General features: G+C 42.0%; 1 protein-coding gene across 3 annotated transcripts in view; it reads right to left on the bottom strand.

Annotated features, from left to right (window-relative positions):
• Positions 1 to 1,723: 1,723 nt before the first annotated feature.
• Positions 1,724 to 17,523, bottom strand: part of LOC143281131 (circularly permutated Ras protein 1-like) — a 28,813-nt gene continuing 13,013 nt past the window's right edge. For all 3 annotated transcript variants that reach the window (XM_076586119.1, XM_076586121.1, XM_076586120.1), the window contains 8 exons: positions 17,198 to 17,410; positions 14,798 to 14,987; positions 11,182 to 11,427; positions 10,789 to 10,905; positions 10,091 to 10,186; positions 7,585 to 7,676; positions 3,978 to 4,101; positions 1,724 to 3,266 (listed from right to left, as the gene is read on the bottom strand). In XM_076586119.1, the coding sequence (XP_076442234.1) occupies positions 3,102 to 3,266; positions 3,978 to 4,101; positions 7,585 to 7,676; positions 10,091 to 10,186; positions 10,789 to 10,905; positions 11,182 to 11,427; positions 14,798 to 14,987; positions 17,198 to 17,410 (1,243 nt within the window). In that variant the 3' untranslated portion in view covers positions 1,724 to 3,101. The remainder of the gene's footprint in view (positions 3,267 to 3,977; positions 4,102 to 7,584; positions 7,677 to 10,090; positions 10,187 to 10,788; positions 10,906 to 11,181; positions 11,428 to 14,797; positions 14,988 to 17,197; positions 17,411 to 17,523) is intronic.

Below are 17,523 nucleotides of genomic sequence, written 5' to 3'. Positions count from 1 at the left end.
GTGTGTGTCTTCAATGCACTGTCTTCTTTCCTCCAACTATTGTGAATAAAACAATAAAACTGGTCTCATCTCTCCCTGCGTGTGACTCTATCCTGTCCTTTGGTCCTTCTCCACGATGTCTAACCCAGACTTTCTTCATCTGTTAGTTTTACAGATTCAGCGGTCATCTTTCATCTAATTGCTGTTATTTCTTCCGGAGAGAGACAGACCCCAGGGACATTCAAATTCGTGAATTGTGAATTGCATTTATTTTGTTGTGTCTCAGCATCTCGAAATCAATAAACTACTACAACTTTTTGAAATAACTTTTTATAGTGGCTTTTGTTTCTTTGATATTACTGCCGTGACAGTTCCTGTGTTTTGGTATCATCATTGATGTCTTTTTTTGTCTTTTTTTTTATTACTACTACCTTTTTATATTATAATTATTATTTATTTGTTTATTTATGTAAGCTTATCTATTATTTATTCACCTTTTTTTTTCTCTCAAGGCCTGACTAAGCGCGTTGGGTTACACTGCTGGTCAGGCATCTGCTTGGCAGATGTGGTGTAGCGTATATGGATTTGTCCGAACGCAGTGACGCCTCCTTGAGCTACTGAAACTGAAACTGAAACTGATGATCGATCTACGTGTCTTTCTCGTTTGTCTTGTCCTCTCACCCTTTGTCTTGTCCTCTCACCCAAACTCCCGACCGCACTACCCAGTCCTCTCAGTGTGTGTGCCCTTGTGTGTATACTTAACTTCCAAATACAGGCAGGCGTCAAAGCGTGCGGACTGATCCGTAAACCCTACGCCACATCAGCTGTATGAATAAGGAAGAGAGAGGGGGTGAATGCCTGACCTGTTCATGATACCTTCGCGCTGGTCAGGCCATGAGAGCGTACAGACACTACAGGACGGAGGAAGACTAGCAGACCTGTGCACATTGAAACGATAAATATCGTCATATTAAGCGACGGGCGCAATAGCCGAGTGGTTAAAGCGTTGGACTGTCAATCTGATTGTCCCGGGTTCGAATCACGGTGACGGCGCCTGGTGGGTAAAGGGTGGAGATTTTTACGATCTCCCAGGTCAACATATGTGCAGACCTGCTAGTGCCTGAACCCCCTTCGTGTGTATATGCAAGCAGAAGATCAAATACGCACGTCAAAGATCCTGTAATCCATGTCAGCGTTCGGTGGGTTATAGAAACAAGAACATACCCAGCATGCACACCCCCGAAAACGTATATATATATACATATATGTGTGTGTGTGTATGTATGTGAAATGCACAGAAACACACACACACACACACACACACACTCACAGAAACACGTGCGCGTGAGTACAATAACGTATTGCACAACAAGGTAAACAAATAAAGAAAACACACACACACATACGCGCGCACGCGCGCGCGCGCACACACACACACACACACACACACACACACAGAGCGAGAGAGAGAGAGAGACATACACTCACACATTGAAAAGACGTTAAGCTAAAGAAATAAACACACACACACACACACACAAACACCCGTCTAATATCACTTAACAGTGAAAAAACGTTAAAAGAAAGAAAGAAAGAAAGAAAGAAAGAAACACACACACACACACACCCGTCTAATATCACTTTACAGTGAAAAGACGTTAAAGTAAAGAAACACACACACACACACACACACACACACTTGTAAAACACTAATCACATCATGTCACAAAGATAATAAAGCAAGTCAAGACAAAATTCTTTATTAAGCATAATAGAAAAGCACTTGAGTACAATTTTCCATCACGTCTCCGTCCAAAACAGATTTAATGCTACATTATAGAAGAGGAAATCAAATGTTAGCAATAGGGAACAACAGGTCAAAATTTTGTAGGGAAAATATAAGAGGTGAAAATACACATAGATATACACACTCATTGCAGATTATGAATACTAAAGCATCAACATTGTCGACAGTTCCATTAAACGCTACACACTCCTTTAATGAAGCAGGATAAAACTACACACCAAAACAGTCGTCAATCACTGAAACAACAAACCGAACGGTGCCAGAGTGTTTATATATTTTTTTTCACAACGTAGAAAAGGTAAGGTGGGCAAACGGAGAAGAGAAGAGCCAAAACAAAAACAATAAAAACCACCTGATAGTTCGTGGACTGAAATGTTTATTCAACTGCTCACACGCGCCACATCTGTCTTAAAACCTTGACGTATTTATTAACACCCAGGATTTGCTTTTACTATAAACAGGATTACATTAAACTGCATGTCATAAATGTTCCTTGAAAAAGATATATGTCCAAATTCCTTGAAAAAATGTGTATCCAGAGTAAATTGTAAGCTTTACACATATCTGTTCTGGTACGAATCTTGCGTTTGTTAAATCCATTTTTCTTTGGACCCTCGATTTATTGTGAGTGATCCACTCCAAAGCTTAATTATCCACTCAAAATCAAGTGTTGTCAAGATATTGTTTTCAAATAGTCTGCATAACTTTTTCTCGTCATAAGCAAGTCTTGTTTATACATTGTTTTTTGGTTGTTTTTTTTAACAGTATGCAGAACTAATTCTTATCACAAGCTAGTGTTGTTTATACAATGTTTTTAAACAGTATGCAGAACTAATACTCATCACAAGCAAGGGTTGTTTTTATTATACATTGTTTTTAACTAGTATGCAGAACTAATTCTTATCATAAACTAGTGTTGTTTATACATTGTTTTTAAACAGTATGCAGAACTAATTCTCATTACAAACAAGTGCTGTTTATATATTGTTTTTAAACAGTCTGGGTAACTTTTTCTCATCACAAACAAGTGTTGCTTATACATTGTTTTCAAACAGTACGCAGAACTAGTTCTTATCTCAAACAAGTGGTGTTTATGCATTGCCTTCAACCAGTCTACAGAACTAATTCTCATCATCAGAAAGTGTTGTTTATACATTGTTTTCATCCAGTCTGCAAAAACAATTCTTATCTACGACACCTGCCTCGCTGATGAACTGGTGTTCATTGTGAATGTGTACATCTTAATATAATGTTCAGTATTCATCCCGGTTCATGGGCTACGACTACAAACGCATGCTGACCAGAACAGTCCGCTTCAGAACTGTTGCTGATAGTACGCTGCTTTGGATGACTTGGACATAATTTTGGCCTTCGTCGCTGCCTGTTTGCCCATGGGGGTCTGATACCTGGAGTGGCTAGTTCTGGCCTTGGTGAACAGCAGTTTGCTTCTGGCGTCCATGTGAGAAGCTGAGGCCCCGCTCTGCAGTGAAGGAACAAGATGGTCATGCAGGTTCAACAAACTTTTTTTTTCATGTTTATGAAAAGGTATACCTGAAACATCTGAACCTACAAGATAGCAACATAAACAATAGGGATAAACAAGATGTCCACGCAGATTTAACAAAAGTTTTTTTTCCCTGTTCTAGGGTTATGAAAAGGAATACCTGAAACATCTGGACCTATAAGATAACCATATAGAAAAGGTAGGGATACATGAAATAGACAGACATGTAATATAACACGTATACCTGAAACATTCAGATTTATGACAGGTCTACCTGAAATATCTAGATTAATAACAGGTCTACCTGAACTACCTATAGACATAACATATCACGTATACCTGAAATATCCCAAAATAACAGGTATACCTGAAATATCTATACATATAACAGGTTTACCTGAAATACCTAGGCATAACATATCGGCCCCACGTGCAGCACCTACTTGGCGCACAAAAAAAACAAAAATTAAAAAAACCCAACCCACTGCAACAATAATGTTGTCCTCTGGTAAAATTCTGTAGAAGAAATCCAATCTGATAGGTGCACACATACATATAAGCATGAACTCAAGGCCTGGCCAAGTGCGCTGGGTTATGCTGCTGGTCAGACATGTGGTGTAACTTATAATGGATTTGTCTGTACACAGTGACGCCTCCTTTAGAAAGCGAAAGTGGTGTGTTACTGACCCAGTTAGCCATGTTGTCTGTAATCTCGACGTCCAGGTCTTCACATTCGTCTCTGAAAGCGGCCAGTTCCACCTTCTGCTCCATGACTTGGGCTCCTCGCTGCGCCAGTCTCTTCACCGCTTTCCTGTGGTGCACGTGCACACACACACACACACACACAGAGAATGTCAGACAAACATTTTTTTTTAATAGAATATTAGAGATGATGTAATTTTTTTTCTAATGTAATCCCTCAGTTGTATGGCTAAATGACCTCCATCACACACAAAGACACACATTCTTTTCTAGAGATGATATAATTTTTTCTAATGTAATCCCTCATTTGTACGGCTAAATGACCTCCATCACACACAAAGACACACATTCTTTTCTAGAGATGATATAATTTTTTTTCTAATGTAATTCCTCAGTTGTACGGCTAAATGACCTCCATCACACACAAAGACACACATTCTTTTCTAGAGATGATATCATTTTTTTCTAATGCAATTCATCAGTTTTATGGCTAAATGACCTCCATCACACACAAAGACAGACACATTCTTTTCTAGAGATGATATAATTTTTTCTAATGTAATCCCTCAGTTGTATGGCTAAATGACACAACACACATTCTTTTCTAGAGATGATATCATTTTTTCTAATGTAATCCCTCAGTTGTATGGCTAAATGACCTCCATTACACACACAGGCAGTCACATTCTTTTCTAGAGATGATATAATTTTTTTCTAATGTAAACCCTCAGTTGTATGGCTAAAATTTTTAATGACCTCCATCATACACAAAGGCACACATTCTTTTTTAAAAGATAATATAATTTTTTTTCTAATGTAATTCCTCAGTTGTATGGCTAAATGACCTCCATCACACACAACACACATTCTTTTCTAGAGATAATATCATTTTTTCTAATGTAATTCCTCAGTTGTATGGCTAAATGACCTCCATCACACACAAAGACACACATTCTTTTCTAAAGATGATATCATTTTTTCTAATGTAATTCCTCAGTTGTATGGCTAAATGACCTCCATTACACACAGACACACATTCTTTTCTAGAGATAATATAATTTTTTTTCTAATGTAATTCCTCAGTTGTATGGCTAAATGACCTCCATCACACACAACACACATTCTTTTCTAGAGATGATATCATTTTTTCTAATGTAATTCCTCAGTTGTATGGCTAAATGACCTCCATTACACACACAGACAGTCACATTCTTTTCTAGAGATGATATCATTTTTTCTAATGTAATTCCTCAGTTGTATGGCTAAATGACCTCCATTACACACAAAGACAGACACACATTCTTTTCTAGAGATGATATAATTTTTTTCTAATGTAATCCCTCAGTTGTATGGCTAAAATTTTTAATGACTTCCATCACACACAGACACACATTCTTGTTTAGAGATGATATATTTTTTTCTAATGTAATCCATCAGTTGTATGGCTAGATGACCATAACACACAAAGACAGACACGAATTCTTTTAAGAGGGGGAAAATGGAGATGAAAGTTTTGGAATCTGACCCTTCAGTTTTTGACGGAATGATTTGTATCCTAACTGTCATCATGCGTGAGCAGCCACACGGACAAGAGACAGACAAAACTGAACAGCCAGACAGGACAAAAATGTTTATGTTACACCTGAGATTTAATCCATTCAACCCTTGGGAGTTTAAAGCCTGACCAGTCTTCCATGCCACACAAATGGGAAGAACACTTTTTGAAAAAAAAACTTTTCTCTCTCATGACAAGTGCGGACAGCTGGAAATACTGTAGAAGTTAACCCCCTTCGCTTGCTTTTTCTGCATGGATACAAATGAACATGGTTTCAGTTTCAGTTTCACAACGTGTGCATTGCAGTGTATAAGAGTGTGTAAATGTTTCATTGTCTGCTATAGTAACTTACTTAGTGTGTAAAAGCGCGCGCGCGCGCGGTGTGTGTGTGTGTGTGTGTAGGTGAGAGAGAGAGAGAGAGAGAGAGAGAGAGAGAATGTGCGTGTGTGTAAAGAAGCGATGCTTTAGGAAGTTTTGATTTTGCTGTGTGGCTTTCGCTTCTTGCCAGTGTCAACGCAGCGACCAAGTTGCGAGTTGCACGAGAATCTGTGTTAATTTGTAAAGTTTGTTTGGTGTGTCGAGATCGTCCGTTGACGAAAGGCGTTGTCTCCACCTGTCAAGATCGTGAATTGCCATCTGATTCGGTAAGTGAACTTATTTATATATATTTGGTGCCATGGATCGCATAAGAAAACTTTGGTTTTCTAAACTAGTGCAATGATTGTATTCAAAGTTATTATTTCTACTTTCGGTTATTTTTATTTCACAATTTACCAAGTCAGAATCGAAAAAAGTGCTGTGAATCAAAATCATTAAATCTTGATTGAGATTTCGGTTTCGAACCCCGACAGTAAGTAAGTTTGAGTAGGGCAGAGACAACCTTTGTTGTTTCCCTCTGTCTCAGGTCAGCTTCTTCCTCTTCTCCCTCTCCCCTCCTTTTTCCTCTCAGCGCGGCTTCAGTCCCACTGGCTGTGGTACGCTAGTTGGCCACGTTGCAGAAGACGACCTTAACTCCAGCTTGTACACGCTGGGCGTCCAGAGAGGGCGCAAGGTCTACGAGCCGTGGTGGACGGTGGTGTTCACTTGGCAGACGCAAGACGTTGATTTAATGTGAGGCATTATTTAGCCCAATATTCTTTTGTGGAGATACTTCCCTTAGTCTGAGGAAAGAGAAGGAACCGGGCTCGGTGATTTGAGTCGGAAATCATTTGGCCGTGTGTGGCTTGGACAACTGTGGTTCTCCAAATGAGCTTGGACAGAATGTAACAGAGTTTGAATGTGCTTCCATCATTTTTTTTTATGTATATATCTTTTGAAGTGCATAGATGGCGTGTGTATTGTGAATGCATAAAACCTGTTCTGGGGACTCTGGTGTCAGAAGTCCCTCAGCTGAGCTTTTATTATGAAATTTTGAGGCTGGAGATTATTGTAACTGGTGTGGACGGCGCTGGGGATTTAAGTTTTGCACAGTGCGTAACAGGTGAACGTTGTAGCGGATTTATTAGGTGTGTGGCCCAAAGACTGAAAGGCGTGGGTAGGCCTTTAGAATCCACAAGATAGAGTGATGTGAGCAGGCCCTTAGAAGCGGCTAGCTGTCACAACGGTGAGCTTGGCGCGCTCGCTTTGTTCCCTTGACGTGGGATTCGAACCGACATTATTTTCTTTAGTGCTTGGATTGGTTTTGTGAAAAATTATAGTAAGCATGCGAATTGAACTGGTACGTGAGTATGTGGCACATGCATAAAGTGTGGAATGTGTATGATATCAGAAGTTAATCTGAATAATAATTGAACGTGCTGCACTTGCGTGTACTGTTTGTGGTCGGTGTGGATGAAAGTGAAGTCAGATAGCCCTTACATAACGTCCTCGTCTTTTCCCCACTGTGTACGTGACAGTGGGTATGTGTAGTGTATGAGAGAGTGTAAGTGCTTGACTGTCTGCTATAGTAACCTACTTAGCATATAAGCGTATGTGTATGTAGGTGAATGACAGACAGACAGACAGAGAGAGAGAGAGAGAGAGAGAGAGAGAACGTACAAATGCGCGTTGGCAGCCTTGACGTCTTGTTTCTGTGCCATCAAGGCGGATCTCTTGACGGCGGCTGCTCCGAGGACAGAGACATTGATTCCCTGGGGACAGATCATTAAACAGTCAGTCAGTCATAGCATTGAGACATTGATTCCCTGGGGACAGGTCGTTGAACAGTCATAGCATTGACACATTGACTCCCTGGGGACAGACCGTTGAGCAGTCAGTCATAGCATTGACACACTGATTCCCTGGGGACAGACCGTTGAACAGTCATAGCATTGACACACTGATTCCCTGGGGACAGGTCGTTGAACAGTCATAGCATTGACACACTGATTCCCTGGGGACAGGTCGTTGAACAGTCATAGCATTGACACATTGATTCCCTGGGGACAGATCGTTGAACAATCATAGCATTGATACATTGATTCCCTGGGGACAGGTCGTTGAACAGTCATAGCATTGACACACTGATTCCCTGGGGACAGGTCGTTGAACAGTCATAGCATTGACACACTGATTCCCTGGGGACAGGTCGTTGAACAGTCATAGCATTGACACACTGATTCCCTGGGGACAGGTCGTTGAACAGCCATAGCATTGACACACTGATTCCCTGGGGACAGGTCGCTGAACAGTCATAGCATTGACACACTGATTCCCTGGGGACAGGTCGTTGAACAGTCATAGCATTGACACACTGATTCCCTGGGGACAGGTCGTTGAACAGCCATAGCATTGACACACTGATTCCCTGGGGACAGGTCGTTGAACAGTCATAGCATTGACACACTGATTCCCTGGGGACAGGTCGTTGAACAGTCATAGCACTGACACACTGATTCCCTGGGGACAGGTCGCTGAACAGTCATAGCATTGACACACTGATTCCCTGGGGACAGGTCGTTGAACAGTCATAGCATTGACACACTGATTCCCTGGGGACAGGTCGTTGAACAGTCATAGCATTGACACACTGATTCCCTGGGGACAGGTCGTTGAACAGTCATAGCATTGACACACTGATTCCCTGGGGACAGGTCGTTGAACAGTCATAGCATTGACACACTGATTCCCTGGGGACAGGTCGTTGAACAGTCATAGCATTGACACACTGATTCCCTGGGGACAGGTCGTTGAACAGTCATAGCATTGACACACTGATTCCCTGGGGACAGATCGTTGAATAATCATAGCATTGATACATTGATTCCCTGTGGACAGGTCATTGAATAGGAGTCAGTCATAGCATTGACACATTGATTCCCTGGGGACAGATCGTTGAACAATCATAGCATTGATACATTGATTCCCTGTGGACAGGTCATTGAATAGGAGTCAGTCATAGCATTGACACACTATTCCCTGGGGACAGACCGTTGAGCAGTCAGTCATAGCATTGACACACTGATTCCCTGGGGACAGGTCGTTGAACAGTCATAGCATTGACACATTGATTCCCTGCGGACAGACCGTTGAGCAGTCAGTCATAGCATTGACACACTGATTCCCTGGGGACAGGTCGTTGAACAGTCATAGCATTGACACACTGATTCCCTGGGGACAGACCGCTGAACAGTCATAGCATTGACACACTGATTCCCTGCGGACAGACCGTTGAGCAGTCAGTCATAGCATTGACACACTGATTCCCTGGGGACAGACCGTTGAACAGTCATAGCATTGACACACTGATTCCCTGGGGACAGACCGTTGAACAGTCATAGCATTGACACACTGATTCCCTGGGGACAGACCGCTGAACAGTCATAGCATTGACACACTGATTCCCTGGGGACAGACCGCTGAACAGTCATAGCATTGACACACTGATTCCCTGGGGACAGACCGTTGAGCAGTCAGTCATAGCATTGACACACTATTCCCTGGGGACAGACCGTTGAGCAGTCAGTCATAGCATTCATACATTGATTCCCTGGGGACAGACCGTTGAACGAGGCAGTCAGTCACGGTAGGCACGGTATACCTTGAAAACATGCTATGTTAAAACTTTTCTTTTTCTCTGCTTAGTGCAAAGAAATTCCCTCTTTGTGTCTGTGGCTGTCTCTCTCTTTCTTCTCTCTCTTGTATCACTCCCCCCCACCCCTCTCTCACTAGCATCACCCTACCCCCTCACTCTTTCTCCTCTCTCTCTCTAGTATCACTTTTACAACTCTCTCTCTCTCTCTCCTATCTTTCTATCTTCTCTCTTTCTCTTATCACTCCCTTCCCCTCTCTGTGTGTTCTCTTTCACTAGTTTCTATACATGTACATATATCTAAAATTATATATATCTATATATATCTATATATCTATATATATATATATATATATATATATACATACACACACACACATGTGTGTGTGTGTGTGTGTCTCTCTCTCTCTCTCCTCCCTCTCTCTCTCTCTCTCCTCCCTCTCTTTCTCTCTCCAGTATCACTCTCCTTCCTTTCTCTCGACAGTCTCCTACAATCACAAAAGAGAGAAAGAAGAGACAGAGAAACATGCCAACCTCTTCCATGTCTTTCCTGTTGCTTGTGGCTTGGTTACTCTTGCTCAGAATGCGAAGACATTTCATGCCGTCCGGCCGTGTGTATGTAAACTGTACCTGTGGAATAATGCATAGGTCACAGTGTGTGTCAAAGAGTCATATTTATCTGTATATACCATACACGTGAACAACACATTTACATATGAATATATGCTTTAAGACTCACACATAATGACTAAAATGACTGAGAACTTAAACGCAGTTCTTGCACTCTGTTTGGGGTACAGATAACTAACAAAGGAATCATGAAAGCAACAAGACTCATTCACCAGTTCACATTTAAACCCCAAAGATGTCAACGTTAAAACGCATAAATAACCATACAGAACACTCATAAAAAGCTTACTAAACTGTCCATTCTTTATATATTTTGCAAGCCTGGGCCGACCTACAATAATTTTATGTTTTAATCTCTATAGGCTAGTCATGGTAATTGTAGACTGGACATTCTTTCAGTTTAAAAGCATGCAAATTAAGTGCATACTACGTGTGTTACAAATGCATTCAGCTGAACAAGCATGCAACAGTACGCGCGCGCGTGCGCACACACACACACACACACACACACACACACACACACACACCACCCACGCATCCCCCCATCCACACACACTCCACACCCCTACCCCCCCTCCCCACACACAAACACGAGACCCAACCTGAAAGGGCACTTGTTCCATGGTCAGAGTTTTGCTGGAGTCCCGGGGTTTGAAGCGGAAGGTTAGGTCGTCGTCTTTCATCACGATGCCCAGCTCCTTGGACAGGCGACTGGTGTCCTGCCCACCGCACAAACCCTAAATTCAGGATGTTAATGTACCTCCACCCACCCCCGGAAAGTGAAAATGGTTGCCTGCGTGGCCGGGTCAAAAGGGTCATTCATGTAAAAACCCACTCGTACATACCAGTGAACATGGGATTTGCAGCCTGCAAACGCAGAAAAAGAAGAAGAAAAGAACAAGAGCAAGGAAGAGGAGGAGAAAGAGGAGGGGGAGAAGGAGGAGGAGGAGAAGGATGAAGAAGTAGCAGCAGACCCCGACAGACACTCCACTCACAGGAGGGTAGTCCGGCTCATCAAAGACGAAGTCAGGGTGCAGGAAGAAGGTAACGGTGACGTCGTGGGCCACCTGGGTGTTCTGCATGATGGTCCGCAGCTGACGCACAATTTCCAGGGGGTTCAGCACGTTGACGGTGCCCCCGCTCACATCCGCTGCTGTCTGCACCGTAGCCAGGTCCACGGGCTCCCCCTCCACCGCCAGGATGTTGATGACGGTCTTGTTGGCCTTGGCGAACTCCCCGATCTGTCGTCACCCACAGTGGAACAGCGTGACAACACAAGCGCACACGCGCGCAAACACACACACACACAGAGTTGAAATGCCTGTGAATTCTTTCACTGAAGCCAAAAGTTTTTATCTGTACATTATAATATATATATATATATATATATATATATATATATATATGCCACAAAGACACGCAACACTTTTTTGTAATGGCAAATAGCGTTTTACAGCTCTACTGCCAAGGGGGATGATTCCACTTGTGTCATTGTCAAATGAAAAGAAGGCGAGAAACGATAAAGGGAAATAACAATTACGTACACCTTAAAAAAGATACATTCGTGCATGCTCACACATGACATAAATAAACATTCCATACTATTCATGTATGACAGTCAATTAACTGACAGAAAGGGAAAACAAAACAAAACAAAAACGGACATCCTACCATCCAACCGAAAAGCTGAACTTCTTTTTTGGTTTTTATCTTGTATCTATCTATATCATTACGATTATATCAATATTGCATTGAAGTTAATCGTTTCCTTTCATTGTTGGCTTCTGCATAAAGTAAGTTAAAAAGATCCTGTAGAAAATCAATTACTGCATTGTTTGCTTTTTTCAACATTTCAGCAAGAATAAAGTCAATGCCAGCACTCTTACCAGTTTTCAAATGCTTAATGCCTTCCATGATTTATATTTTTGATATTGACTCGTTAAGTATAGGTTCATATCTATCCTCCTCTTCCTTTGTTGTCATGTTCTCCTGTTGCTCTGTTTATCTGCATCATTGAATACACTAAAGAAATTATCATACCACTAATGTAAACTAATACCGTTATATATGTTTGCTTTTCTGTCTACTGACCTAATCGTTGTCCAGAATACTTTTGGATCGTTAACAGATCTTTTCAATTTCTGTAACCTAATCCCATGATGTCGCTCCTTCTTATCCTTTTTGACTCACTTGTGTAAACAAAGTGAGTCTATGTTTTAACCCGGTGTTCGGTTGTCCGTGGTTATCTTTAACATTGACATTTTCTCTGCAAATACTTTGTCAGCTGACACCAAATTTGACATAAAAAATAGGAAAAATTCAGTTCTTTCTAGTCATATTGTTTAAAACAATATTGCACCTCTGGGATGGGCACAAAAAAAAAAAGAAGCCTGATTATATGCAAACTGCATTTACTGTTATATTTATATTTTTTGTATTCTCTAAACTTGGCACTTTGACCTCTTATTCTGACACAACAACAAGAGGAGTCATTATTATCATTTTTTGTTCAAACAGGAACTTCTTTTGCTAAGCATGGAATTTTTATTTATTTTGCAAACGTTTTGGTGCAGTTGGTAAAAAAGGGAAATTACTCTGTAATGCTAGGGGACTTAATTTATCACAGTGAGCCTTGAAGGCCTTGCCTCTCTTGTTTAGTTTATTATAAGACTTTCTCTCGCTAGCATATAACTCTCCGCGTTCTTCTAAACCCGTTTTCGCCCTTCTTGAATTCCTGAAAAGACCTTTTACAATTTTTTTTCTTCTGCGCACATTCTTCATCAAACCAATCGTTTGTCAGTCGTTTCTTTTTCCCAGTCATCCTAACCATACATGCCGCTGCTCCGTACAGTGCATTAGCAAAAATATCAACACGTTCATCAACATCTTCTTCTTCTTCTGCGTTCACTCGTATGCACACGAGTGGGCTTTTACGTGTATGACCGTTCTTTACCCCGCCATGTAGGCAGCCATACTCCGTTTTCGGGGGTGTGCATGCTGGGTATGTTCTTGTTTCCATAACCCACCGAACGCTGACATGGATTACAGGATCTTTAACGTGCATATTTGATCTTCTACTTGCATATACACACGAAGGGGGTTCAGGTCTGCACATATGTTGACCTGGGAGATCGTAAAAATCTCCACCCTTTACCCACCATGCGCCGTCACCGTGATTCGAACCCGGGACCCTCAGATTGACAGTCCAACGCTTTAACCACTCGGCTATTGCGCCCGTCGTTCATCAACATCAACCGTCAAAATTCTTTGCGCTCTCTCCAAACACTCTTCTTTAAACTCACCTGAATCAGTATCATCTTTGTTCATCTGCGCACTTTCTTCAGACCACACTATTTTTTGTCTCACATCTTCAGTCATAGCATCATTCTCTCCCCTTTCGCTAGTCTCATTCATCCAGGTCAACTCAACTCTCTTGTTCCACAGAATTTCCTATAAACTTGAAAATCCACAACTTTAAAACAGAGAGCTCGTCATAGCCTGCACACATGTCGCCATCTTTCTCGCGACCCCCCTCACCCTCCTCCCCCACACACACACACACAGAGAGAGAGAGAGAGAGAGGAAAATCAATCATGCAAATTCATATGCATGCATGAACATACCTGCACTTAGCCAGTGATAACAAATAAATTCCAGTTCCCCCCCCCCACCACCACACACACACATACACATTAAAAAAAATATACATAAAATACTCTGATAAGCATAAAAACCACTTAGAATACAAATACACGGGTCCCAATTCCTACACACATTTTTAAATAACATAGATAAAATACACTGACAAACATAAAAACCCACTTCAGATAAAAACACATGGATCCAGGCCCTGACACAAACTTTAAACTAAAAACGTACATAAAACACGCTGACAAACATCAATACCACTTCAGTCACACACTCATGGGTCCCAATTCCGACAAACACTTAAACAATTCTAGATTAAAACATAAAAACACCACTTCAGATGGAAACACACGGATGCCTACGAACCAACTCAGACCTTGATGACCAGTGCTGAGACAAGGCATACATTTTCTTCTTCTTTCGTGGGCTGCGACTCCCACGGTCACTCGAAAAGCCTACTCGAATGGGCTTTCACGTGCATGACCGTTCGTTGTATAGTGTTGTGATGTGTTGTGGTGTGCTGTGTTGTGTTGCATTGCATTACTTTTTTGTCACAGCATATTTCTCTGTGTGCAGTTCGAGCTGTTCTCCCAAGTCAAAGCGCATCGCTACACTGAGAGCGCCATCTTTTTTTTTTGCTTGCATTTTTTTCCCCAATCGAAGAGGAATCTTGGGACAACCCTTTTGTCGCCGTGGGTTCTTTTATGTGCACTAAATGCATGCTGCACATGGGACCTCGGTTTACAGCATCATCTGAATGACTGGCGTCGCAGACCACCACTCAATGTCTAGTGGAGGGGGTGGGGGTGCAGAAAATACTGGTCACTGTAGGATTCGAACCAGTGCGCTCACACTCTCTCGCTTTCAGGGCGGACGCGTTACCACTAGGCCAACAATCCACTAGGTAGTCATACACCGTGTTCGGAGGGACAAGGCATACCTGGGTGTAGAAGGAAGGCATACCTGGGTGTAGAAGGCAGCGTTGCGCTGCCTGCTTTGCAGACTGCCCACCCCCACGTTGGGCATGCCGTCCGTGCACAGCACGATCTCGGAGCCTGGAGCCTCGCTGATGAATCCCGCACAGATGGCCAGTGCCGGGCCCAGAGCCGTGCAGCCATTCGGATCAAGTCTTCTCACCGCCTCCTGCAGGTCGCTGCACATCATTCGTACAGACAGGGTGCACGTGTTAAGGTTCTCTTCATACCGACACCAAGCGACAGCATCAATGATTCACACAAACGATAACGAGAACATCAACGTTTTGAAATAGGTATTCACATAAACAATAGCAACAATATTAATGTTTTGAAATGGGAATTCACACCAACATTCAGATGAGACGATAAACCGAGGTCCCGTGTGCAGTATGCACTTAGCGCACGTAAAAGAACCCACGGCAACGAAAAGGTTGTCCCTGGCAAAATTCTGTAGCAAAATGCACCTTGATAGGAAAACTTTTTTATTTTTATTTTAATGGGCCACGCTGTCAGTGCAGCGACGCGCTCTCCCTGGGGAGAGCAACACGAATTTTACACAGAGAAATCTGTTGTGACAAAAAGAGTAAAACAACAACAATAACGACAACAATAACGAGAATAACAATATCAATGTTCTCAAACAGTATTCACATGGACAATAGCAACAGCATCTGTGTTTTGAAATGTGAATTCTCACCAACAATAACGATGACTTGAATAAGTCTCAAGGACCTGACGGCAATAAATAGATCGTTTTACTGTATATCGTGCTAAAAAGGGGAATTTTTAAACGTTCTTTTCATACCAACAATCACTAGGACATCAGTAAGTCTTAAGGACCTGATGATAGTGAATAAATTGTTCTTGCAATGGAAGGAAAATCAACCTGAAAGTGCATGTATGCATACGTACATTATTATAACTTGTCACATCATATTGTATCATACTGCATAGGATTAAATATTTTACGTTATATAACATTACGCTACAAAAAAGAACATTCGCATATATATTCATACATATTTGTGTGCATACACGCATTGACATCCTGAGTGCTGAGTTTATATATATATATATATATATATATATATATATATATATATATATATATATATATATATATTATATACACACATACCTGCTGATCTGTCTGAGCCCTGTCATAAGTATTATTCTAATTATAATACATCTCATCATTGACAGCTTTGGTAAATCACTGGCTTGTGATTTTCTCACATACGACAAAAAAATAAACCATTAGCAAAGACCCAGGCTTTGACTCACAACCGACAGACCTGGGTGAATCTGGTGAACACTTATCCTGTGTGGCGTCCCAGTGGCTCTTCACTGAGTGAAGGGAGAAGAAGAAGCAGTGAACACGAAGACTATCGTCTGTGAATGGTGTCACTCAGTTACGCTCATGGGCACAGTCACTGCCATTCCTGATCATCTGAAGTGTATCATTCAGATGACGAAGCTCACCTCATACCAGGCCGAACAGTTATCTCTAAAGGAGAGGATTCAATGGAACCAGTTGTGTCCCTTCTCCCACAATCCCTGCTGTCTTTGCAAAGCTGTTGTCAATGCGGACAGAAGTTAGGTCTACCTATCTGTATGATTGTAGTATCCGACTATGAACATCAGAGTAGCAGAGGAGGAAACTGCTGTCCCGACTATCTGGACTATAATCTTATCATAGCGGAGAGTGTCTTGCCCAAGATACATCCCCACTCTCTCGGCCAACAGGGTTATAGACAGTCGGCGTTGTGATGGTCCCCAAAGCCCAACTGGCCCCCTAGGCTGCAGCACTAAGAGCCGTCGCAATCTTGTGATCTAATTTGAGGGTCCTCGTCCTTCGCACCAGACTAAGCTCTAAATGAATTCCCATTGCTGCGGAGAAACCATTGATCATGCAGCTTTTACTTTGCTGTTGGCTCAACTGTAAGCTTTTGTGAATCTCTGATATAAGCCGAGCGTTGGTTATCTATCGATCTATCTTATGTATGATAGTCGTGTCCGACTATGACCTTCCACAAGAACAGCAGAAGTGAAAACTGCTGTCCGGACTATTTAGGCCAGAATTTAATTATAGTGGGTAGATAGTATCTATCTACCTACCTACCTATTTACCTACCTACCTGCCTATCTATCTATCTGTCAATCTATTTATCCATCTCTGTGTCTATCTGTCTATCTGTCTATCTACACGTTGTTTTTGTTGTTGCTGCTGCTGTTGCTTTTGTTGTTTTTCATGAAATGATAAAAAGAATACTAATGACTAAATCCCCAAAATAACAGTTGTTGTTTTCATTCTTTCATGTGTTAATTCAACTTTTTTTTTTTTTTTTTTTTTCTAGATCAGCAGCAGAGAAGGGAACCTTCTTACTCAAAGGAGTCGGCCAGCGGCTTCAGGTGGTATTTCCGGGACAGCTCTTTTCCCATGTTGATGAGGTCCTCATAGGACGTGTTGTCAAGGCCTGTGAATCGTGAGGTTGGTGTCCCCGTGAAGGTGCCCCCTCCCTTCACGTTCACCTCTGACCCGAACGTGGCGAGCATCACCGGTTTGTCTGGGTGGTCCTCACGCATCAGCTCCAGTTGTCTGTGTGCATCGGTGAGTCGGCAGAACAGAAAGATTTCAGAGTCAAGAGTTATATACCTCCCTTTCACACACCCCCCCCCCCCCGGCCCCCTGTTTTAGGGGGAAGGGGTGGT

This window comes from Babylonia areolata, chromosome 4 (assembly GCF_041734735.1).
Source record: "Babylonia areolata isolate BAREFJ2019XMU chromosome 4, ASM4173473v1, whole genome shotgun sequence".
NCBI classification, from domain to species: domain Eukaryota; kingdom Metazoa; phylum Mollusca; class Gastropoda; order Neogastropoda; family Buccinidae; genus Babylonia; species Babylonia areolata.
This window is presented reverse-complemented; position numbering and strand designations above follow the sequence as displayed.